This window comes from Haplochromis burtoni, unplaced genomic scaffold (assembly GCF_018398535.1).
Source record: "Haplochromis burtoni strain Fernald_Lab_line unplaced genomic scaffold, NCSU_Asbu1 Contig_110, whole genome shotgun sequence".
Taxonomy (NCBI): domain Eukaryota; kingdom Metazoa; phylum Chordata; class Actinopteri; order Cichliformes; family Cichlidae; genus Haplochromis; species Haplochromis burtoni.
This window is the reverse complement of record NW_024582471.1, coordinates 482,804-506,199: the sequence shown is the minus strand read 5'-3', so window position 1 is coordinate 506,199 and position 23,396 is coordinate 482,804. Positions and strand designations below refer to the sequence as shown.

The following is a 23,396-nucleotide window of genomic DNA, read 5'->3' as shown; positions in this document are numbered from 1 at the left end:
AAGTGTAATGTAAGAAAAGTGTAATACTTGTATCTGTGTTTGGTACACGTGCACCAGCTTTTAGTTGCACTTGGTCCGTGCATACATCACTTCCATCACTTCACAGTTATTCCTTTAAGTAATCTTGTTTTTACTTTTTTTGGACTTTCAGCATTTAGGATTTTGTTTCACAGAGTCACACCGCCTTTCCTCCAGATAAAAATTTTACAGCTCAGAAACAAATCCAGAGGGAAAAAAAGCCTTTCACTGGTCTCATCAGTGTGGAAGCATTTTTGTTGTTGTTGGTTTGTTTTGTTTTTTGGGGGGAGGGGGGGGGGGGGGGGGGGGTTTGCAATCTACGAGTCAAAATTGGGGGTCATTATCTCAAAATCTACTTAATAATCACAAGTTTTAGTCCGTAATTCAAATTTATGAGATACCAGCTCTGCCTGGTATTTTTTTTCTTTTGTTTTTCCAGTGGCATAATTAAGCTTCCATACATCAAAGACAAAACAAACAAACAAAAAACACTTTTCCCCTCAGTTCACTTGCATTAATCACAAAAAAAGTGATTATGGGATATCCTACTCTGTCACTCAAGAGCAACAACAAGGAAATATTAACCACGTGCTGCAGTAACTTCTCTTGTTCTTGTTTTTCTGCAATTATTCAGGAAATATTTCTGGAAATTGACAACAAAGCAGATGAGAATAGTTTCTGTCTTATTTTTTTTTTTCTAGATCATTTTTCATAATCACAAACATCAAATGCTTCACTCAAAGTATCCCTGAGGTGGTTTGGCCTTATATGTTAGAGTGAATGACAGCTTTGCACTGATCGAGCCATATACTAGTGGTGGTGGTGATGGGGGGGTCTCTTAGCTGTAACTGATGGGGTGAACTGGCAGTAGGAACGAAAGCAGGTGTTGCTGAAGGGTTCTTCTTTATGTCACTTCAAAGTCCAAAAGCTGTTTGTTTGTAGGGAAGCTCTAGTTGTTGGGGATGCTCTGCAGATATGTGAGGATGTGCTGGATCTTAACCAAACGTTCTTTGAGGGTGGTCATGGACAGGACAGACAGCTGGTATCGAGGGTCGATGGGCAGAACAGCCAGCAGCCACCAGCAGCAGGCTGGACCATTCGGAGTTGCCTGGAAGAAAGGAGGAAGAGTGTAAGCAGCTTTCAAGAAAGCACAAACCTTTGCCGTGAGACAAACTGAGCCCAACTCAGTTGAGGGTCCTGGTACTATGTTTAACATCAATGAACAAGGCAAATGTGATACTCTCATCTGGAGCATGTTGAGAAAATCTCTGAAAACTAGTACTGATAAACAGACAAAACCCAAATTATTACACTCTGAATCTCAAGGATCTGAGCAGAACTGGATGTTGTAGTTTAAATTATAGAAATAATCAGTATTTTTTAAAATTATTCTGGCTTTGAGAAAAAGCCTTTCCCTTTCTTCCAACCCCAACAGTGCATGCATATTAAATTAAATCCTAATCTTTCATAGAAAGTCTCATAACACAAATGCAGACTATGAGTATTTTGGACTTTTAATGTATTAAGTCAATTATGAGCATGCCAAACCCCCCCAGTAATCAATAACTCCAAAATCTCCTGATCATCTGCCACTTTTATTTATCTATTCGTTTTTTGTTGCTGCAGACATCTCTTAAGTCTAATTAGAAGTGTAATTAAATCCATTCACCCATGAAACTGATTCAAATCAATCTGCTCATAGAGATTTTTAAACTCTGTACCAAGTCAGTGTTTAACTTATTTCTAACTTGGTGCTACATTTATTACTAAACTTCATAGTTTTTCCTTATGTGCAGCTAAATGCAGTACTTAACGTATGACTGTGCCAGAGTCAGGAAGCCTGAGCCAGTTAAAACATTTGCACTTGACACAGTATTAGAAGTGAATGGTCTTTACTATTGTGTGTGCTACAGTTCAAAGCAAATAATCAGTTTATTTCTCTATAATAATGGAATAAAAGGTCAGTGTCGTGTCTTTGCTAGCATGTGGTAAAGTCTTTTCATGACACTGTTCTGATGCAACAGGGCAGCCAGGATTAGCTATGAAGCACCCTTTAAGCTCTTTAGCCTATATTGTCAATAGACTCCACCCAGTGGGTGTCCAAAGAAGTGAGCTGTAATCCCCTTTAACGCTGCAGGCTGCAAGTAAAAGCTACATCTGAGCGCACACAGCACCTACGTTAAGGTATTAAGATCCCTGACGCAAGCGAGTACGTGGCAATGCGGGTCTCCCAAAAAGGCAAGTGTGTCGAGTTTCAAATGGTCCAGTTTCATATAGTAATTTAAAGTCCAAGTGATGCAAGATTTACTGGCCGTGCGCTGTTTCCAAGAAGACGACCGCTGTTGGCAAATTCAGGAGATACAAGTTCTGATAATAATAAATCAACTCTGCTGCCAACTCCCTGCCGTGCAGTATTTTTTACAAACTGTTCTGCTGTACAAACAATATAAAGTGACTCACACCATTAATACTTTTTCCCCATATTAACTCCCACTGCAGGGAGGCACACCTCAGCAGAAGTTTAATTATGCAGAAGGTTTCATTTTCCAGCTCACTTATTCTAAATTGACCATGAATTACAAGTCATCCTCTTGTTCATCAAATGCAGTTTTAATTTATAACACACACATGTGCTTGTGTAATCATTGCTGCACTTCAAGACATCAGTGAAGTGCAATATTTTCTGTGTAATATAACAGTAAACACAAAGGACCCACAGAAAGCTTTGCAGTTAAATGCAAACAGCTTACATCCATCTCAATAAGCTCAAGCATTCGATTACCATTTGTTGGTTTATGTGAGATATTTGTAAGTGTGTCAGATACTATTTAATCTGCACAGAGATATTCAGATCTTCACAGATGGAAGTTTGGATATGCTGTGAGACGTACCTGGATGTCAGCTTCTCGTTCTGGCATTGGTCCAAAGTGCTGCAGGATTTGGTTGTGGAAGTGGATCTTGAGGTTCTGGAACCAAACTCGGGCCTGCTCATACACTGCGTCATGCAGCTCTTGTAGTCTTGCTAGTTCTTCACTGTCTTCCACCTGGCAAGCAAAGAATCGTTTGGCCTGGTTAAACTTAAGATACTTGATTTTTCTCCAAGAACAAAATGACATTCGCTGTGGTTCTTACTCTGCTATCCTCCAAGTGCTCAATATCTGCAGTACTGTAACCGTCTTTCAGTCCTCGGGACAGGACCCGGAAGCGTTTTCCTCCAATAGTGTCCACTACCGAACGCCCATCGGGGAGGAAATGGACACTCCTGATGATCAGCATGCAGCCGTAGTCTGCAAACCTGCAGGAAGGCATATGACTGTTTATTTAGAAAATGTAGCTGAGGTAAATTGTTCTAATGACCCCTGAAGGGCCTTAGGTAATTAATTACATGCAATAACATGTCTACTGACATCTACCAGTCATGAGCAGAAAAATCAATGAAGACTTTGAACAAGTGCTTTCATAACTATCTTCATGTTGCATAAAGACTTTTGTTTAGTGACTTATGCAAACCACAACACAGTGCCTGTGCTTGCATACTTACCCTTTTTCGGGGTCACTGATGCACATCCCAAACTGCCGGGTGCCTGTGTCCATGCAGCGGCGAATCATGAGGCGGTAACGTGGCTCAAACACATGTAGGGGACAAGGCACAGTAGGGTACGCCATGGTACACACAAAGATAGGCACATTCTTTGTCAGGCTGGGGAGAAGGAATTAAAGGGAAACGAGTTTAGGACTTTTCTATGATGTGCATAAAACACTTACTGATAAACATGATGCATGAATGAAAAGGCTGCTCACTCAGAAAGCTCTCTGGTCTCCTCCTGGTGAGTTTTAGTCCTCTCTGCATACTCCCGGCTCAAGTACTGTTTGATCAGCATGTCCAGGAGTATGGTCTCCTTAAATTTCCTAGATGCCAGATACTGAAGCGAGCGGGAGAATGGGTTAATAAAAACAGGAAGCACAGAGCACCTTAAAAAATTAGCAGAACACCAGCACAATTTTGGTAAATTTGTGTCTCTCACCTCTTTGAGACTCTCTTTACAGAGCGGGCACTGGGGCATGTGATCCAAGCAGCGTTCCAGGCAGTTTTTACAGAAGGTGTGGCCGCATGGTGTGCTTACAGGCTCATAAAACAATCTGCATTGGTCACAAAAATCCAACAATCAGCTTGTTGTTCTAGATGTAAGCAGCCAGGCTGTTGAGTCATATCCATGAGCGCTGATGTAAGCCAGCAGTAAATGTGGCGCACAAGGCAGTGCTTACCTCATGCATAGAGAACACTCCAGGTCATTGGAGTCCAGCAGATCCTTGGGAATAATTCTCATTTTAGGTTTGGTGGGGGGGGGTTTGGAGCCTTTTGCCACACCTTAAGACAAGAAGAGGTATTTTAATAAAATTTAATTGAATTCAATTTGGGTTAGAAATTAAAAACAAAACAGCAGAAAGCTGTTCAATGCACCTTGCTTTTTATGCTTGCTACTTCCGCTGTCCACTACACAGGGCTCTATGTCTGACACTGACAACTTCCTCTTCAGGAGGCTTCCTTTGTCCTGGTCCCCCAGTTGAGGAGCAGAGCAAACTCTCTTTAGACCCTCCTCACTACAATTAGAGCTATGCGATCGTAGCGAATGAGCTCGGCTCAAACCAGGTCGCTCCACACTTTCCCAGCGTTTCTACACAATGACACAGGACAGAGGTTAAGAAGATGATGGTGGTTCTTTCACTGGTGTGGCTACAACTGCCATTATTAACAAATTCATTATTAAACTCTGCGATTGAGCTCCATTGTGTTAGTACCTCCTGGTTTTCCAGATGGTGCGCAGAGGCAGCACGGACTTGGTGGAGGTGTTGCCTTTGAACTGGTCTCTGTGGTTGGGCTTGGGTATCTGCCACAAGGGTTTTACTGCGTAAGTGAGTCAGTGTGTTCTGTGTTGTTTCCCTCAGGCCAACCTTCACATTCTCATCACCGGGGGAGAGCAGATCACACAAGATCTGTGAAAGAAATCAGCGTGTTATTGGAATGTCACCTAAAATCATCAATGCCATCCTGGGAAGCTTAAAAAAACCTGAAGAAGAAACACTTCTGGGTACTAGAGGACTCAGATAGTGTTAGAGCCGGTGTCCCATATTTGTAAGATTTGCTCATTCAAATTCAAATGAATCATCAAACACTGGCTTTAAACTACATATCGTGCCACACAGGTTGAAGGAATACAGTTAGGTCCATACATTTTTGGATACCGACACACGTAACACGGGCCTAAAGAGCAGACTCTAAGCTGTATTTCAAAGGGTTCAACAAAATACTGTCGTCACCACCAAAGAATTGCAGCCACTTTTATACACTGTGAATTTTCTTCTCAGGTTCATGTAATACTCTTTTTTTCACACAGTAATAATATAACAGTTTAATTTTCAGGCCTCAAACATATAGTGTGCAGCGAGGGAAGCATAGACTTATTTGTCCTCTCTGCACAACGGGCTTAATGAGAAAAGAATAAACTACACACTACCATTTGTTCCTTCATTGAAGTGATTTATGTTATGTTCAAAATAAATAATTAATTCCCAGATGTCAGTAAAACAACACTCACAGTTTTAGATTAATCCCAGACTATAAAAACAAAACATATCAATGAACATCTAAAATTTAAAAGTAGTAGTAGCTTATTGTCTACTACTGACAGAGCCTGAATTATAGATCATTTCACACATGCTTCACTCACTCGTTTTCCTCTACATCGTTTTCTCCAACACTGCATATTTTAAAAAATATTTCATCAGAATATTTCCACAGGAAACTACGTGCAGCAAATAAGGCTTGTGATAAAGCTGGTGAAAGTGATGACCCTGCCAGAAATGTGTATGTATCACAACTTCTGTGCTTCATTTTTACCCTTTCACTCTTATTTTAACAGATGTGTAACCATATGCTGAGCGTCATTTCAGTGTTGTGTGAGCTTAGTCATGAAAACGAGGACAGTGGGTGTCATTTTCATATTCATTAATTAGTTGATTGGTACATTTTGGTACTGAGGAGGCTGGTACAACTCGTACAACCTTGGTTTATTGGCTCATGCTGCCGAGCTTCCACGCTGTAGCAGAAAGATGCCTAGTTCACTTCTAATTTCCAAATCAGAAGCATGAGAAATTTAGTTAAGATGCCAACACACCCAGTAACCCAAAATGACCAAACGAATCAATTTTTGAAACGCGATTACAGAAAACGCTTGTGTCGGCAGCTGAACACAGACCAGGTTAGGCACATAATGGCGAACTGTCACGCTATGCAGAGAACGAATGTAGTCCTGCATACATTAGTCAGCTGCATGTCACTTATGTAACTACAATACTGTGCTCTGTCTGATCTTTAAGTGGTACTAACGTCATTAGAGGCACAGTCATAAGATCTGACCCACTAACAACTTTTGCAATTCTAAGACAGATGATCCCAGGGAGATCGAAGGAATCAGCAACGTTCATGGTCATGGAAGTACGAACCAAAAGCAATGTCATTTGTGTGCATCCAATGTCCCTCATACAGTCCACAATCATCACCTTGAGTAAAGCACCAACAGTAAATGCTTCATATTTCCATATTTCCAATAGCTTTAATGTCCCATGGCCTATGTAACTAATTTCTTACTTTCTCTTTTCAATTTAAATATATCAGCATCAATGACCAGAATAATAAAACTGTAAAGGACATTTGACAATATAAATCCTATTAAAAACACAGCAACGCAACAGCTCCTTCCTTTCAGGATGCTTATAAAACTTAATGTCTCTAACATGCTCCCAGTTAAATGAGTAATTCAGTAGTTAAGATTAAGATGTCATTACAAAAGGCGATTACATTAGGGTTGTAATATAATAGCAGATGCTAAATAAACAGACAAATGGCTCTAAAGTAAATAATAAATGAATAAGGAGAAGGAGAGCTTTGTGTTCCCAGCTTAGACACTCGTGCCCTGGACCTAAACTACTTAAAATAGTTAAAACGGTATGAATTCCACTTCATCCCTGGCAGCAGACACCGTAATCCTCTCACCTTTTCCACTTGTCTTTTAGCACAGGGAAAGTCCTCATCAACAGTCAGGCAGTGGAGGAAGACTTGGAGAGACTCGTCCACTTGGCCCATCTCATGCAGCACCAAAGCTTTCCTAAATAAAGCCTGAAAGAAGACGTGCAAATGTGACTCTCAGATAAGCTTCAAAAACACAAGCTAAAGGTGTAGCTTTTATTTATATATATATATATATATATATACATATATATACACACACACATAATGCTTTCAATGCCTGTCAATATGACTATGCATGACATAGATAAAATCACAAAACATGTCGTAGGCATTCGACACAGACGTTTGGTGTCGTGCTTGTGATGTAATAGTCATTAATGTCTGTGACCTTAATTGCTGCATTCTCAGTTGCCATCGAGAAAACCTTGACTGGTCATGACACTCTTTTGTAACATATTTACCCAAAGAGAAGCTCCTTTATGTAACAGTAAAAATAGCAGCCCGCTGTTAAAAGTACGGCCTATAAGCAAACAGTGAGATCGGCAAAAACTATAATTCACTGGTCACTAACCCAACATAAACCTTGAAAGGTGTTCTATATCAATGTGGATGAATGAATAAACCTTGCTGCTGTAAACTGGTCTGCAATTTACAGGTCATTAGCATATAACGGCACTAATGACACAGTTAATGAGGCCGCTCTCTCTCCATCTGTGGGGCTGTGACGGCAGCAGTCTTAAAATACACCTTTTCTAAGTAAAGGCTGGCTGACCGATATATCACAACAGGTGAATGCACACTAGACTCGACTATGCAAAAGGTAGTTGTGTGAGTTCGTCCACTATCCTTAGGGAGTTCTATGCTAACTTACCCAACACCAGTCATTCAACCACATAAATCCCTCAGACTTTTACAAATTTTACAAAGTCATTCTGTTTCTTTATTATTTATTAGTCATGCTTCATTTCTATTTTTAAAGCAGACTACCATATTCCTGCAGTATCACTGAGTGACCTACTTCAGCAGAACAGCTGGATCGGGGACAAACGTTAGTGTCCTCCAAAGCCTGGCGGTACTGTTTCAGACCCATGTACGCCTCCGCTCGAGACAGTCGCGCCACCACCGTCATGTCTGGATCTGCAGAGGACAGGATGAAAAGGAGAGGGGAAAGAAAAACTTTTAATGGCCGGAGGAAATTGCTTAAACCTCAACACTTGCACAAATACAAACCATTCAGTTGCTGCATGATTTGACATGTATGTGACATGCAACGCAGGTTAAACCTCAAGTAATAGCACACACATTATGCAATTAATCAGGACCCTGCATTACATATTAACTGTGTCAATGAATTCTGGGCAAACAGTGTAAAAGGAAAACAAGCTGCAGGAGCCTGCAAGACCAGAGAGATTGGTTGACTTTATGGTTCTGTCTACTGTGGTAGTTTAAATTAAAAAGAAAAAGCACTACAAAACATGACATATGCTTTAAACACAATGACAGGCTTTTTTGAAAGGCAGACTGCTTTGTTGTTGGTAGAACAGCTGCCATTAAGGAGGGCCTAAAACAGCTCTAAATATTTCCACCTGTGACAAAGACTAAACATTAAGATGAAGATATATTCCACTGGCTATGTAATCAGCCTGCCTCAGCCTTTTAAAGCAATCTGTCTGCGTGGCAGATGAAGTTTGCTATTTAACTACTGTGTCATCATAAACCACATTGCATACTGTCAGTGCTAATAATGTATTACGTTTCCCTGAGAGAGATTATCTCATTTCTATGGAGCATTTGAGATACTAATTGGAAGGGTAAGGGTAGTTTGTCTTGTCATCGTTACATCAGCGAAGCACCCACTCTGTGTCTGGAACTTTCTATCCTCCCCTCAGGTTGGATGCAAAACTGTGGGTCTGCACTGTCGTAAGCAGGTGCTACGACTGCAATAGCGCCTCAGCGGCATCGGTGTAAAGTCCTCTACCCACTGTTGAGTGACAGAAGGGTAATGCTGCTATTATCTTTATGTAACCTTTAATGTGTACAAATCACTGCTTTTGGGACGACCTGAGAGACAATTCAGGAAGAGGGCAGGCTGTAATTTCATATTTTGTCATTTGTCATCCGGCACACAGCCCTTCCTTTTAAAGTAATTGAAGCAGCAAACGAGAAACAAAAAAAGGAACACACAAATATATGATGTTAATTTGAAAGCAGGTAACTCCAAGCATCTAATGTAGGGGAGGAAGTGCATTTGGGTTGTATTGATTATATCTTAATTTATCCTCAGCAAGCTCCATGTTACATCCAGAAAAAACAAACCATTTACCATTTTAGGGGGAAAGGGGGGGGTAAAGTTTTGCTTTAAGTTACTCAAACTATCAAATGCAATTCATTTTTTCTGATTAACTAAGACGTACCTTCAAGTCTGAGTCCCTGGGGGTTTCTGGAACACGTGAACTCTTTCGCTAAACATCCTGATATTGTGCTGCTAATGTCTGAGTACAGAGGTCAAAAAGGATGCAGCATGTTACATGAGATATTAAATCACATGAAGGTCCTAAGCAGTTTTCCAGACCTACTGTCAAGCTGCCAGGCTATAGAACTACTATCCTAATTACTATAACAGCACAAGTTTAATGAATAGACTAGATTTCCTTCATTGTGTGATTGAAAGTAATCAGAAATTTAGTAATCCGGAAATAAAAAAAGAAGGAAAAGAAAGCCTGTTCTTCTTGTAAGACAGCAGCATACCCACAATGCATCACACTGCTTTACTTTCTATTTTTGTTTTCACGAAGGCAGGGTATGCCATCCTCTGGCCTGTCCTCTTTAACCTGGGAACTCAGTGTACATGCGGGCAGTTTACAGTATGACTAGTTTGTTTTTACCGGACAGAGGAGCATTACTCACTTCAATACACCCACATAGGGGTTTCCTATCGATACTTGCATCTGCACCTGCGAAACTCAATGCCAACAAACCTCCCACATCACTAGCAGGCTAACTACAAATAAATAAACCAGCCTGGTTTAGTTTCTTTCATTGCATAACTTGCTGCCTTTGCTGGGTGTGTATACGGACCCCCGGCACCTTCTAAGACATTTATGAAACCGTGGTTCGCCCAGACATAACAATTACAAAATACAACCGCCCTCCCCCCATAAGAAGTTACAAAACCTGCTCCAATATGTGTCACGACCTGCCTTACGCAACGTGCACAAAGCGCGCATGCCCATCTTGTGCCATTTCGTAAGCTGGGCCCAGCAGATAGGCAGAGCAAGAGGAGACTGGCGTCAGTATAACACATGAAATTAGCTAATTACTACTTAAAAAATATGTTGGTCACCATGTTGTCGCCTCTGAACCCAGTGAGGGCAGGGGCCATACACGTATCCCGCTCCCGTCACTACTACACAACGCTGCTTAAGTAATAACACATCCGCACTCCAGTCATGCCTGCTCGGTGAGAGTGCGCAGTAGACACACCTCTCCCGAGTGCACGGCTGGCACTGTTAACAACACTGACCTGACTGAATCACGTCGGTTGCTAGGTCCACGGCTTCTTGGTAGAGTTTTCTTCTACAGAGTGCGTCCACTTCCATTACTTTTTTCGATTTTTCCACCTCCTCCGGGAACCATTTACTTAGTAGTCCGCACAAAATCACGTTCACTTTCTCCTCGCCCCTCACGTGTTCAGTACACAGTTTACATTTGTCAAGCAGCCGTCGCTGTAAGCATCGTTTACAGTATGAATGTCCACAGGCTAAGGTCACGGGTTCACCTAGAAAGCAGTGACAGTTAGGACACTCCAGCACGTCCTCCTCCGCGGAGCTCTCCGCCGCATCCCGGCTACTACGGCCCGACAGCGGCTCTGGCCCGGCCGCTTTCCTCTTAAAGTTGCGGAGGATACAGTCCACGAAAGTGCTGAGCTGCTCGGGCTGCACAGGACTGTACCGCATAGCAGCTGAAAACCAGTCAATGGCTTCTCTAAGGCAGTTTTCGGACGCTAGAGCGTTAGCTTTCTGAAGTATAAGTTCATGGTGGTTCTCCTCTTCCGAGACGTTGCCCGAGTCAGCACCGATGAAGAAGGCGCTTCTCTCCTCCAGGGCGTCCGCCGCTTGCGGCTGGAGCGACATATTAGCGTCTAAAAAGATGAGCAATAATATGTTATAGAGACTTACTGCTAACGTGTTTATACATTTTACGGCTGCCGTGGTCCTCAGCGGTATATTGAACGCACTTTCCCATAGATACCCGATTGTTACATAAAAAAAATAATTGTCACGTGAGCAGCAGACTCGTGCCGTGATTGGTCGGGACCTCTCGGTTACAAAACCTGTGCTTGAAAGTTTCATAACTACGGAAGAGACGTAGTAAAGTTGCCAGTGTGCTAAATGTCAACGCTCTAACTGGAACTTCTTAACCCCCCCAAGTCCTTCACAGTCAAATAAAACCAAACAATAGCCATATTACTGCGAAAGTTTGAGCGGGAGGTTTTGAAACCAGGGGAAATAGGAAACCTACTAAAAGGCATTCATAACTGCTTGTGTAATACGATTTTGTAACACTTTCCCAAGTGTCAGTTTTATGTAATTAATTTCATGCACCTTATGTTTTCCTTGTTCTTTCGACTTTGTCAGTGTAGTTTCATACTTTCATTTGCTGCCGGAAATATTTACTGTTTGGTTTTTTAGAAAGTTTTGCACAGAAAAGCAAAGATCACAACACCCGGTCACTGCTAGGATTACGTCACAGCCATATTATTTATGTAAGGGGAAATTACCTTTCTCCAAAGGTAACAGGGCTTGAGGTCCGGTCTGGGGAGGTGTGTTTTTCTACCCCGGTATGCTTTTACTGCAGTGGCAGTGTGTTTGGGATCATTGTCATACTGATATATGAAGCTGTTGCCAATCAGATGGTTTCCAGATGGTATTGCACAGTGAATCAAAATGTAGCTGAAATACTATTGGTGTTGTTCCAAACCATGACAGCCTTTTTCCCTGTTTCTCTTCCATACGAATGTCTTCTTGACTAACTAACTAACTAACTAACTAACTAACTAACTAACTAACTAACTAACTAACTAACTAACTATCTATCTATCTATCTATCTATCTATCTATCTATCTATCTATCTATCTATCTATGTCCGAACATAGTTTGAAGGAAAAACACGAAGGGCCAGTATTTATTTATTTCCTCTGTTTCTTCTCCTCTCCCTGATCCACAAGAAGTAATCAAAATATTCCAAAGCAAAAATAAATCATTTTTTTCAATTAAACAAATTGTCTACATCTACACAAAATGAGGTTTTGTTTACAGTTTTTTTTTATTGGTTTGGTGCAGTTTTTACAAGCAATTGGTACATTTTCGAAACTCTTAGTACTTATATCACAACAGATCATCAAAAGTGCACCTTTTTCAAACATTTCAGCATATTTTCAATTGTGTTAGTACAATACACATAATGACAAAATATCATTTTCACTACACAAAATAAGTGTTTCATCTAAATAAATGTTTCGTTCACAGTTACTGCCTTTCATAATGTTGTCACTATAAAATTTTTGATTTGCATCCCTTATTATTCAGTTTAAACTGTTAGCAGTCGGACGTACCGCCCACGGGACATTGGATGGTTTAGGGGACTAATAGGACTGCTAAGGGGTTAATACATTTTTCTGTCATTTAATTCAACCAATCTTAATGTTTAATCAATGAATCATTCATTATGTCCATGGATTTTCAACTTGACTGATTGTTGTCTGGTCATTTGTAAGTTCCTTTTGAGAGGAACAATGTCCAGGTGAAACAACTGCGTTCAGAATATATTCAGGTACAACACTAAACTGGCATGCAATTACTGTAACAGAGGGTGATGGAGCTGGACGCTGCTGTGAATCATCACAAGTATATTTTTGTTGATGAGGCCGCTTTCAATCTAGCAAAAACTAGACACAGAGGACGTAACCTTATTGGGCTACCATCCACGTCCCTGGACAACGTGGGGGGAACATCTCAATGTGTGCAGCTATATCTGAAGATGGTGTGGTAGGCTGTAGACCAGTTCTAGGGTCATACAACACTGAACACCTGATAGTTTTTTTTAAATGAACTGGAGCAGGCCTGTCAGGGAGAAGACATCGTCTATGTTGTTGTGTGGGACAACGTCAGCTTCCACCATGCACAGCTGGTTCAGGAATGGTTTCAAACACACCATATTCCCCTTTCCTCAACCCAATTGAGAAATTCTTCTCTACATGGAGGTGGAAGGTGTATGATCGCCATCCCCATGAGCATGTCTCCCTTCTTCAAGGGATAGATAAGATAAGAAGTTGCAACGCGCGTTTGCGTCCATATAAAAAGCACTGTTTTTGTCCGCTAGAGTGGGATTTTCTGCACATTCTGCACCACATCTCTGTGCGTTCATCATTTGTTTAAAGCCAGCTCACCTCCTGCAACCACTTTTCCGAGAATACGCGCTTCTTTTGTGGTTCGGACTCCTTCTGACATTTGTTTGGAGGTGGAGGAACACCAAAGTAATTGCTTAAAGGATTTTGCTTCTTCGACATCTTTAAGAGTTCTAAACAAATGTCTGTCCTCCTCCAGAAAATCTTATGTACGCAAACGCGCGTTGCAACTTCTTATCTTGTGCGCGTTTTTTATTTTGACAGCGAATGCGCACCTGCGGACCACTTATGTGCAGCCCTGGTTATTTAGCTCGTCATATTGCAGCCACAGAAATTTGTCCATGAAACCATAAAGCTGCACTTTCTTTTTGCCTTATAGTCTGATTTGTCATAACTTTTCAGTTTTGTGGTAAGCTTTTATTTGGCTGTCACTTCTTCACCCTGACCTGTCTTATTTGGCTCAACAGAACTAAAATATATATCCTGCTGCTTTTACACACACACACATAACGGTCAGCGATTCTCTGCACGATCAACCTCTCACATGTTTAAGCTGCGGGAGATTTCACTTGTCATGTTTGCATAGTAAGCTAACGATTAATAAGACGATGTCAGAGGAATTGGTGTGCAAATTATCATCACTCACAGATCAGTGCTGTCGCTCTCTATACACAGTTCGCGCGATTGCAAAGTGAAAGCAAAAAAACAAGCGCAAATTCAAACGCGATTTCAATATGTCACATATTGACAGTGGCTCATCGATACCAATGACATAATTACCCAGCTACATTTCCGAAAGAATGCAAAAGCATTGACATATATTTTTCCTTCCTACGGTAGGCCGACGGGCAGGGCAGAGATAGATTTTGGTAGCCTGACTGGAAAAATCGCTAGCCCTGGGACATCGGGCTAGCGATTTTGCGAGCCCTGTATCTGATTGAGGAATCACTCATCTTTGGAAAAGAGAGTTTATTATAGAGAAATGTCTCTTTCCAAAATAAAAGCTATACTATACGCTTCTTCTGGGCTATATTCTCAGCAGCATATTGTAGCGGGTCAGGGCTGTTCGGGGTTCTGTTTGTACAGTTATGTTTTGTTTATGTTGCCATAGTGACGGGTGACGCCCTCTCGCTGCGACGGTGTGTCCTTCCGGGGTCAGAGGGCGCCCTGTGTGTTGTTGTTGTTGTTGCTGTGCGGTTGCCGCGCTGAGCAGTTAGCTAGCGGCAGTGTTCTTCTGCAGATGTCAATAAACGGCTGTGCTCCCTGGCTAGCTCACGGGAAGCAAGACCAAACGACACCTCCGTCTCCTCCTTGTCTGAGCTCGCCACATTGGTGTCAGAAGTGGGATGATGGTGGCACCCCATGTTCTGACCCGAGTGACTTTTCCCCCGCCGGTGCGCCAAAAGAAGGCACCTGGACATTTGCAGGACTTTGTGTGGGGTAATGGGGTCGTCGGGGACGACTGACCCCTTAGGTGGGGGCTATGTAGCGGGTCAGGGCTGTTCGGGGTTCTGTTTGTACAGTTATGTTTTGTTTATGTTGCCATAGTGACGGGTGACGCCCTCTCGCTGCGACGGTGTGTCCTTCCGGGGTCAGAGGGCGCCCTGTGTGTTGTTGTTGTTGTTGCTGTGCGGTTGCCGCGCTGAGCAGTTAGCTAGCGGCAGTGTTCTTCTGCAGATGTCAATAAACGGCTGTGCTCCCTGGCTAGCTCACGGGAAGCAAGACCAAACGACACCTCCGTCTCCTCCTTGTCTGAGCTCGCCACAATATTAAACATATCAGGTCCCCATAAGGAGAATCATGTGCTAACGGCTGTCTAAATGACTCGGGTAAAGTTTGTAGCATGCATGCTTGTTGTTTTTGTCTGCTTCCACTTGTCTTTGCACTAGGATGATGTCGGCATAAATGTGCAGTCATATTCGTTGTGTTCCCACTAGTGCTGTCAGCGTTAATCTCGTTGAAATGACGTTAACGCCACAACAGGCAAATCTCCGTTAACGAGCTACCACCAATCGCCAGTGCATGGGGCTAGACCGCCAACACGTTAACGAGCTAACTGCGCTAACACACTAGTTCCCACCCATGTAATTGAGCATTGCTGGCACATCCAACATACTGTTTTACTTTAGTCCATGACGTCGCTTACCTTCAGGGTCATACGTCACATGAAAACCAAAATAATTCCAAACGCCAGATCTGAATGAGGGTGGGGGAGGTTCAATTTGCCATGTTGCAAGGAGAGCTTAACTTCTGTCTGGCTAGCTTGCCCTGCGCTCTTCCTTCTGACTATGCTGTCTGTGTTGAGCGCTCAGTGGATCTGCGCTCGACAGTGCAGCCTAGGCGGAGTAGTCGAACGCAGATTCACTGAGCGCTCAACACAGACAGCATCGTCAGAAGGAAAGTTGATAAAATAAATTACAAATTTTGTATTGTTCGATACATATGCGTACCGAACCGAAAGCACTGTATCGAACGGTTCAATATCGATACGAGTATCGTTGCACCCCTAATATATATATATATATGTATATATATAAAAAAATTTTTTACATATTATATTATATATATATATGTATATGTGTATATATATATATTATATATATATATATATATATAAATATAAAATATATTTATATATATATATATATATATTTTATGTCTGAACATAAGTGTAATATTTGCTGTGTAAAGTTTTACAGTTCAGTTACACTCATTCATCACCAAGGACAATTTGAAACGCTTACCTTGTATTATTTGCTCCTGAATGAAATGATTGGTAAAAGTACTAAGTTGAAAAAAGATCTTACTGTTTTGTTTGGGTGATTAAAGCAAATGTTCTCAGAATATATCACAATGATCATATGTTCTGCAACAATGATTAAGTGGAATGAAAATATGTGCAAATACAATGAACTCATGACATCAGATTTGAAAGAATGACTAGTGGTGTTACAAATGTGATCAAATGTGAGTTTTGTACTGAGAGATTTGAAAATGCACACTTTAGTTGTGAAAATAGTACCAAACCAATTAAAAAAAACTGTAACATTTTTACATTGTTCACACCAAACAGTTACTCTGATTGATCATCTGCCAGTTCCGAATCTGCTTCTTCAAACTGACTGTTGAGTCATTTCACCTCTCGGGATCTGTCAAAATATGTTCTCCTGGCTGTAAGTTTCTGTGGCAATTGTGGTGATACTATGGTTACATTATTATAGCTATCAAACAGGATATCCACTCACGTCCCCTCATGCTTAACCAGTCTTGGCTTTAATGATATACAGATGTTCAGAGCTCATCAGCTCTAAGGGAAAAGTAAAAGGGTGATTTGTGAAATTCTGCAATCTTTGGGGAAACGCTGTAAAAACGTTACACAGTGTAGCTGAGATTTTATGAGGCGGTGTGAACCTGATTGAGTTTTGTATAACGAGGAGGACACCTCCCTCTAGTGTTTAAAGAATATTATTGCTTTAATGGACTTGTTTAAAAAAGTTTTATTTGTAAAAAGTTATTTATTTACAAAATGTCTGCATTGAATAAATACAATAAAATATATCTATTTTTAATCGAATGAATTTTAAAGCATGTCAAAGAAATGTTTTATACTGAAAAATAGAAATGTACATAGCATTAATGATCACTTGTCAACGTGCAGTTCATTGTATGTAATATTTCGCACGGATCGCATTATTTGGTTCTTAGCACATTCTGATGGTACGCAATCCACAGAGAGCGCCGATGAAGCAGTTTGCACTGTCATGTGATAGGCTTGTTATAAACACCCACTAGAGGGCAGTGTTGCACTGTGTAAACTGTGAGTCACAGCCTGCTCACTGGAATGATCAGATGCATAAACCAGCATACAGCTCCATGACTAACCTCAGGAGGTTAAACTTTCAGTTGAACTTTTTTTGTGTGTGATTTGTGTGTCCACTACAGAGGATGTGAATGAACAGGCTGGGTCTCACGAGGTTAAAACTGTGCAGACGCACAACTTGAATTTTGCTCATTTGCTACATTAAACACGTTACAGTGCCACTGATGATAACAGAGTCGGCACGCCCTCCTTTCATAAATCTTCCTTTCTCTTTCCTTGTCGCTCTCATATAATTTTAAATCCGATGTCACAAAAGCTAGAAAGGAAGTGTCATCCCCTAAATTCTTAATTTATTCTTGATCAACAATTTCCAATTAAATGTGTCTTTATTAAGAAGCTATACTTGACTGAGCCTTTTTATTTTTCTTTATTTAAGATCATCCCTCTTTATTTCTAGATCCTTGCAAATGTGCATCCGTATGGTTAATCTGAAGAGTTACAGACTAACCATAGTTTGCGGATTTGAAGCACAGAAGGAAATAATCAGTCCATATACTGATTTCAAAACCGATCACAAAATGTTACTATAGCAGATGTTACTTTGTATAACGATTATCTGACAGTTGCCCATTTTATGCAAACTATAAGTCTTCCTCACACGTGAATGATAGTTAGAGAGCAAACTTGCTGGCCAAGATATGTTCTTTAACTGCCACATTAAACAAATCTCTACAACTGCCTTCTTTCTCCTGTGCAACATTGTACAGATTAGGAACATCTGGTGTCACAGTGATTCTGGAAAACTAGTTCTGCGTTTGCCAGTTCAAGCCTGAATTATTGTAATCCTTTATTTTCCTTATTCCTTATTGTCCATCATCTCCTGTGGAGTGTAGTAAAGATGGCAGCCACTCTCTGTGATGATGCAATGCATAGGGCTGGTTCCAGTGCTGCTTTAGGCCCAGGCTGCTGGAGGACTCATAGTGGTGCTCGGCTCTATTCTCCTCTTGCTCACTTATCATCCATTTATATGCCGCTATTGCATGTCAGTAGCTTTGTGTGTTCTGTGTCAAATCGCTCCATGTCTGTCTCTATATGGCCCTGAGTCTGAAGCTGCTCAGTAGTTACTGATTTAAAACAACAACAAAAACTGCTGTTTGTTTGGTTTGCCAGCCAGTGAAGACAGATGGCTGTTTTTCCTGAGAAAATTCTTTTGGAGCTTTCTTCCTGTTAAAGGAAGTTTTTTCTTCCTACTCCCCACAGAGTGTTTGCACAAAGGGAATTTTTTTTAATAACATAACAAAGCCTTCATATGGCATATTTTTTAAAAAAAAGCAAGCAAGATTATTACCACACAAAAATACAGCTATAACAATTTGATCAATGCAAGATGCCCAATGTAACTAACCCCAGTTACAGATTCTAAGATTCAATTATCTCTTTACTTCCACTTACCTAGTTCGAGTGGTTGGGGGTCGTTTTTCACGGCATAAACAAAAAACAAGATAAAATGTATGGTATTTATCCACAAAACTGTGAAATGATTGTGCTACAGCATGCAAAACATTAAGCATACACAAATTAAGTAGATATTAAGTAAATATGGCAAAATAACTCAAGAAAGATATAGTAAAGAGACAAAAGCAGAAGTACAATTACATAAAAATGAATTTAAAAAAGTGAAATAAGATAAAAGAGATTGGTGAATTTTGCAAGGAGCTTCTAGAGATCAGTAGAGCGATGGCTGAACAGTACCAAATTTGACAAGTTTCATCAACTCATTAGCATAAAGTCTGTAGCTCAAGCAATAGAACGGGTCAGCTACTAACTGGGAGGTTGGTGGTTCGATCCCTGGTTCCCGGTTGCTCCAGTCTGCATGCTAAATATCTCTGGGTAAGATATTAACCCCAAGTTGCCCCATATAAATAAGAGCACTTATGTAGAAGAAAGTGCTTCTATGAATGAAGTGCTTCGAGTGCTTGGGTAGAGTAGGAAAGGCCCATTTAAACGAACTGGGAACAAACTTCTTCCTTCTTCCCCTCTTAATTATTAACTTTGTGTGATTCTCAGGATCAAAAGCTTTAAAAGCATAAAACACATAAAGAGTGATGAGTTTCTCACTTTATAATTATTTACAGTCTCCCTTAAAGAATAATTACACAAACCAGAGTCACATTTACAGACACACTGGTTCTCAGTAGTTCATAAAACTATTTAATCTATCCAGCAGAATTCTTACAGTTACCAAGACTGCTGACTTTAACATGAAGCGTCCTGAGATATTGGGAACTGGCATTTAGAAAAACATTGTATAAAATGAACGCAGGTCTGCAGACTCAGGCCTGCTTACCCGTGTGTTTATTGTACTTTGCATTATGTTCGTACACTGATGTATATGCTGTACTCGAGTGCTTCGCAGGCTTTGAATTTCTGAAATATAAAGATAATCAAAGGAACTACAGAAACACTGTGTGACTAAACCCTCGTTCTTTTCCCTGTTGACTCTTCAAATACAGTCTTATCACGATGACATACCATTTCTGTTGACAAAACAGTGCTACAGTTGATTTGTCAGAACATTCCAGTCCACGCGGAGATATGTGACACACACTTCCTCTCAGTTTGATATGTCTGTGGGACTGATAACGCTGGGAGAAAAAATAAAAAAGTCCGGTGTGTAACATGTGCATCATAATGTGATGCTTAAACTGTAATAAGCAGGCAGCTTGCATGGTGTCGATCGTTTGACTTGTAAAGTAAAATGGAGAAAATGTGATAACTTCTATGGTCACATAACGAGCCTCGACGTATTTCTATCATTCAATCTGAAGCACAAAGGTTGTCTGTGCTGGTGTTATCTGTTTCAGAGTGGAATAAAATTGCATTATTCACTTAAGGAATAAAAAGAAAAAGACTGTGCAGAGCAACAAAATGCACACTGTTCTGAGCGTAGACGTCTTGAGAAATCTGGAGGAAGAATGCACACGCTCGTATTCATTTATCAATGTGGGAAACCTTCTGTGCCTGATTCTCAAACAGCTGTGCAGGAATGCAGCCCTGGTGGTGACTCTTGGTCAGCCTTATCTGGCCCTGCGTAATCTCCCAGAGGTGTTTGGGTTCTCAGGAGAAACACGTACTCAAGAACATGCAAAAAACACAGCAGCATTTCGAGTGTGCAAGCAAATGCACGTACACACACACACACACACACACACACTAGAACTAGAGGGAGGAAGAGGTCACCTGGAGGTTTATGTTATTTGAAAGATTCTGTTAAACATTATGCGACAAATTCAAAGCCAAGCACGTGTGCGCACGTCTCCAGCTACGTGTATGATCTTGTTGGAGTCTCTGGTTTGTCTCCAGTTCTGTGTTGCACTCGAGTGTAAGAAGAAGTGTTCTTGATCCAACAGGGGGGAAAAAATGCGAGTGAGGATGCCAGCGTGAAATGTAAATGCCCCGTCTTAACTGTGGGCTTTCGCAGTCAAGTTAACACTTGTTTATGCTGTCGCTCTGTACGTATATGGAAAGTACTGAGACTTGAGCTATGAGAATACACGGTTCAGGGTTAAGGATCATAACAATTCTTCTGTTTGGTTTACACCAGATCCTGAACAAAACATGTACAGCACGTGTGAAGGATGTTTTCCTGCCGCACATGGACACTTCTCACTTGGCCAAGTGGATAAAAACATAGATGGGTATGTTAGCTCCCCCCTGCTCTCAGCTCTAAACCCTGGAGCCCACCCCACCCTCCCTGCTTTGCCGCATGACTGCTCTCCTCATTGTAGGGTCTGCTGTGTCCAAGCCAGGACAGCTGTGGTACAACAGGCCCCATTGTCTTCTGCTATATGACACTATTATGTAACAAACAGGACAGCGGGTGAGATCACCAAGATCTACCAAGCCTCTCTGGTCCCATCATGCGTTCACTGGTGTGGAGTAAACACAGAGAGCGGGCGATGAGGGGAAGCAAAAATGGAAGTCCAGTATCAGTCTGGAGCTGAGAAGGTGTAATTACTTGGAACAAACTGTTGTGCAAACAGGCGACCGAGCAGATTATGGGGGATCTGAAGAGCAAAGCCAGAACAAAGCCACAATACTTTGGCGTGAAAGTTGGCCGTGCTGTGGCCCTCCCTGTTTCTTTACAACTACATAACTCACAGGACACACACACGCGGTTATTATTTTAATACATTTAATAGTGCACTTTGATTAACCTGTACAGAAATAATATTATTAAAAAAGATAAAACATTTTCATTTACGTAACACAAAGCTTAACATGTACAATAAAACAGTATGATACAAAACAAACATATATCTGAGGTATAAATATATTGGCTTTAAATTAACTGTCATTGTCATGCATTATTATTTGGCAGAGACACAGTTAAAACACTTGCGATGCGAACAATGGCTTAGTGGATTAATCGGACACGTCAGCGTGAACAACGCACAACCTCAGATTTAAGCACGAGTGTTACGAGTGAAGGTCAGCTGATACAATGTCTTTATTTTTTGAACACAGACGAGACAGCACAGCGAAAGAAGCTCACGCGAAGATATTTTCCTTCCTTCAAATTCACACATTCAGTCTGCCCTCCTCTTTACAGTAAAACCTGTAAAATCACCACCTTTATAAAAGGACCCCTCTTTTTTTTTTTCCCCTCTACTTTTCCTGTCGGACTACCTTTCTGTTCTCGTCTACATCAAAGCGACTGTGAAAGCATTACATGTTTTTAAAAACTTTGATAGCATACAAGCCTAAAATCTCAAAAACTGTGCTGTGCTTTAAACAAATCTAACACTTGTGACGGTGAGGAAAAGCTCACTGTGGGGAATCTACTGTTTTCATCTTGGGTTTTTAAAAAAAAATTGGTCCATTAAATCAGTTTGGTCTTGCGTTTCGGTTCCTGACATCCATAAAGTGTGCCTATGCATCTCCGAGAACGCAAACAATGGCATCACACGCTCGAGAGACATTTGCCGCTTACTCAATTTGAATTCTTCTTGATGGAATTTAAGACATCTATCTGTATGTTGGTAAATGAGGCCCTTCCTTTGATCGTTCCTCTCAGTTTGGTGAGCCAGCCACCAGTACTCGTCTGTCTCTACCCTAAAACACTAAAACCCTTTGTGCTACCGGCCACCTGTCGTCTCACAACATCCTATCTATTGTCTCCGCTCAGTCTGCGCATTACCGTCTTTCTTCGCCCGTGGATTTATCAATCGGCTGACCGTAATAATGTCTGCTGTGCTTTGCTGTAACAGAAAAAAAGGGGACAGAGGTAACGCAGGACATACGCCGACCTTTACTTTGAACAGACTACTTTATGTACACATTTTTCTGCTACTGGAAACCAGTATGACGAATCTGTGTTAACTGCCGTATTTGCATACACGGTCTCACGCATACATTAAATCCCTCTTTTGCTTCTCAGAAGCAATAGCACCCTTTGGACAAACCATACATCCTGTATCAACATCGCCTCCTCTGGCCCAGATAAATGTTTGTCTGATACAAGTCCTCTTGGCAGCACGCTGGGAGGCCCCAAAAGAACAGTTTAAAAACATAACATCAATCTTGTTTGGACATGGGGGGGGGGGGAATCACAAAAAAAAGTCCTTCAATCCAGGATCCAGAGTTTGTCCTGATGTGAGGATGGAGGCTTGGACTTTGACCTCCCCAAAAAAAATTCCCCAAAACTGCCGCCGTCCAAATTGCACAGCGCTTTCTCATTTGTCCATGGGTGCAGTGAATGAGTCTCGTATCCGTGCCACCTCGGCAGCGCACAAGTGTCCATACAGTTTATTGTACCACTCTGGGAAACGACCCCTGATTAGACAAAGAAAGAGAGGAGGCTGTTAGCCTACTGCGTTGCTCTAAAACTTGATTTGTTTGTGGCTCTGGAAGTAATCCACTCACCTGCAGTCGGTTCGGGAAATGTGCGTGAGTCGGGATTTGCTCGCTCCACAGGGCTCTATGAAGTAGCGTGAAGTAAGAACATTGGCTCGGACGCCCACCGCAGACGCCCCTTCGTGGTCTACAGAGGTACACACCAGTGCGCATGCTCCCTTTGGCAGGTCCGTTACCCATGTTCTGTTAGAAACCAATAAAGACA

At 41.4% G+C, this 23,396-nt stretch overlaps 2 protein-coding genes across 7 annotated transcripts in view; both read right to left on the bottom strand.

Annotated features, from left to right (window-relative positions):
* Nucleotides 1-307: 307 nt before the first annotated feature.
* lonrf1l (LON peptidase N-terminal domain and ring finger 1, like) lies at nucleotides 308-11,324 on the bottom strand. 2 transcript variants are annotated; one of them, XM_005928231.3, is made up of 13 exons: nucleotides 10,572-11,324; nucleotides 9,463-9,540; nucleotides 8,067-8,185; nucleotides 7,073-7,195; nucleotides 4,819-5,013; nucleotides 4,481-4,694; nucleotides 4,285-4,387; nucleotides 4,044-4,158; nucleotides 3,820-3,941; nucleotides 3,560-3,718; nucleotides 3,151-3,313; nucleotides 2,910-3,062; nucleotides 308-1,126 (listed from the first exon to the last, which is right to left on the bottom strand). In XM_005928231.3, the coding sequence occupies exons 1-13, from the start codon at nucleotides 11,179-11,181 to the stop codon at nucleotides 968-970; spliced, it is 2,313 nt and encodes a 770-aa protein (XP_005928293.2). In that variant the 5' UTR covers nucleotides 11,182-11,324; the 3' UTR covers nucleotides 308-967. The 2 variants fall into 2 exon arrangements, with proteins under 2 accessions (XP_005928293.2, XP_005928294.2); XM_005928232.3 differs by lacking the exon at nucleotides 9,463-9,540 and having other exon boundaries at nucleotides 10,572-11,323.
* A 10,124-nt stretch (nucleotides 11,325-21,448) lies between these two features.
* The window catches only part of dlc1 (DLC1 Rho GTPase activating protein), an 89,798-nt gene continuing 87,850 nt past the window's right edge, over nucleotides 21,449-23,396 (bottom strand). For all 5 annotated transcript variants that reach the window (XM_042223379.1, XM_014335466.2, XM_014335467.2 and 2 more), the window contains 2 exons: nucleotides 23,201-23,374; nucleotides 21,449-23,110 (listed from right to left, as the gene is read on the bottom strand). In XM_042223379.1, the coding sequence (XP_042079313.1) occupies nucleotides 23,011-23,110; nucleotides 23,201-23,374 (274 nt within the window). In that variant the 3' untranslated portion in view covers nucleotides 21,449-23,010. The remainder of the gene's footprint in view (nucleotides 23,111-23,200; nucleotides 23,375-23,396) is intronic.

Coding starts and splice junctions, on each gene's coding strand:
- lonrf1l (XM_005928231.3), bottom strand. CDS start 11,181: ATGTCGCTCCAGCCGCAAGCGGCGGACGCCCTGGAGGAGAGAAGCGCC. Junction 3,942..4,043: donor GTAAAGAGAGTCTCAAAGAG/GTGAGAGACACA, acceptor CGCTCGCTTCAG/TATCTGGCATCTAGGAAATT. Junction 3,063..3,150: donor AGCACTTGGAGGATAGCAGA/GTAAGAACCACA, acceptor TTTGCTTGCCAG/GTGGAAGACAGTGAAGAACT.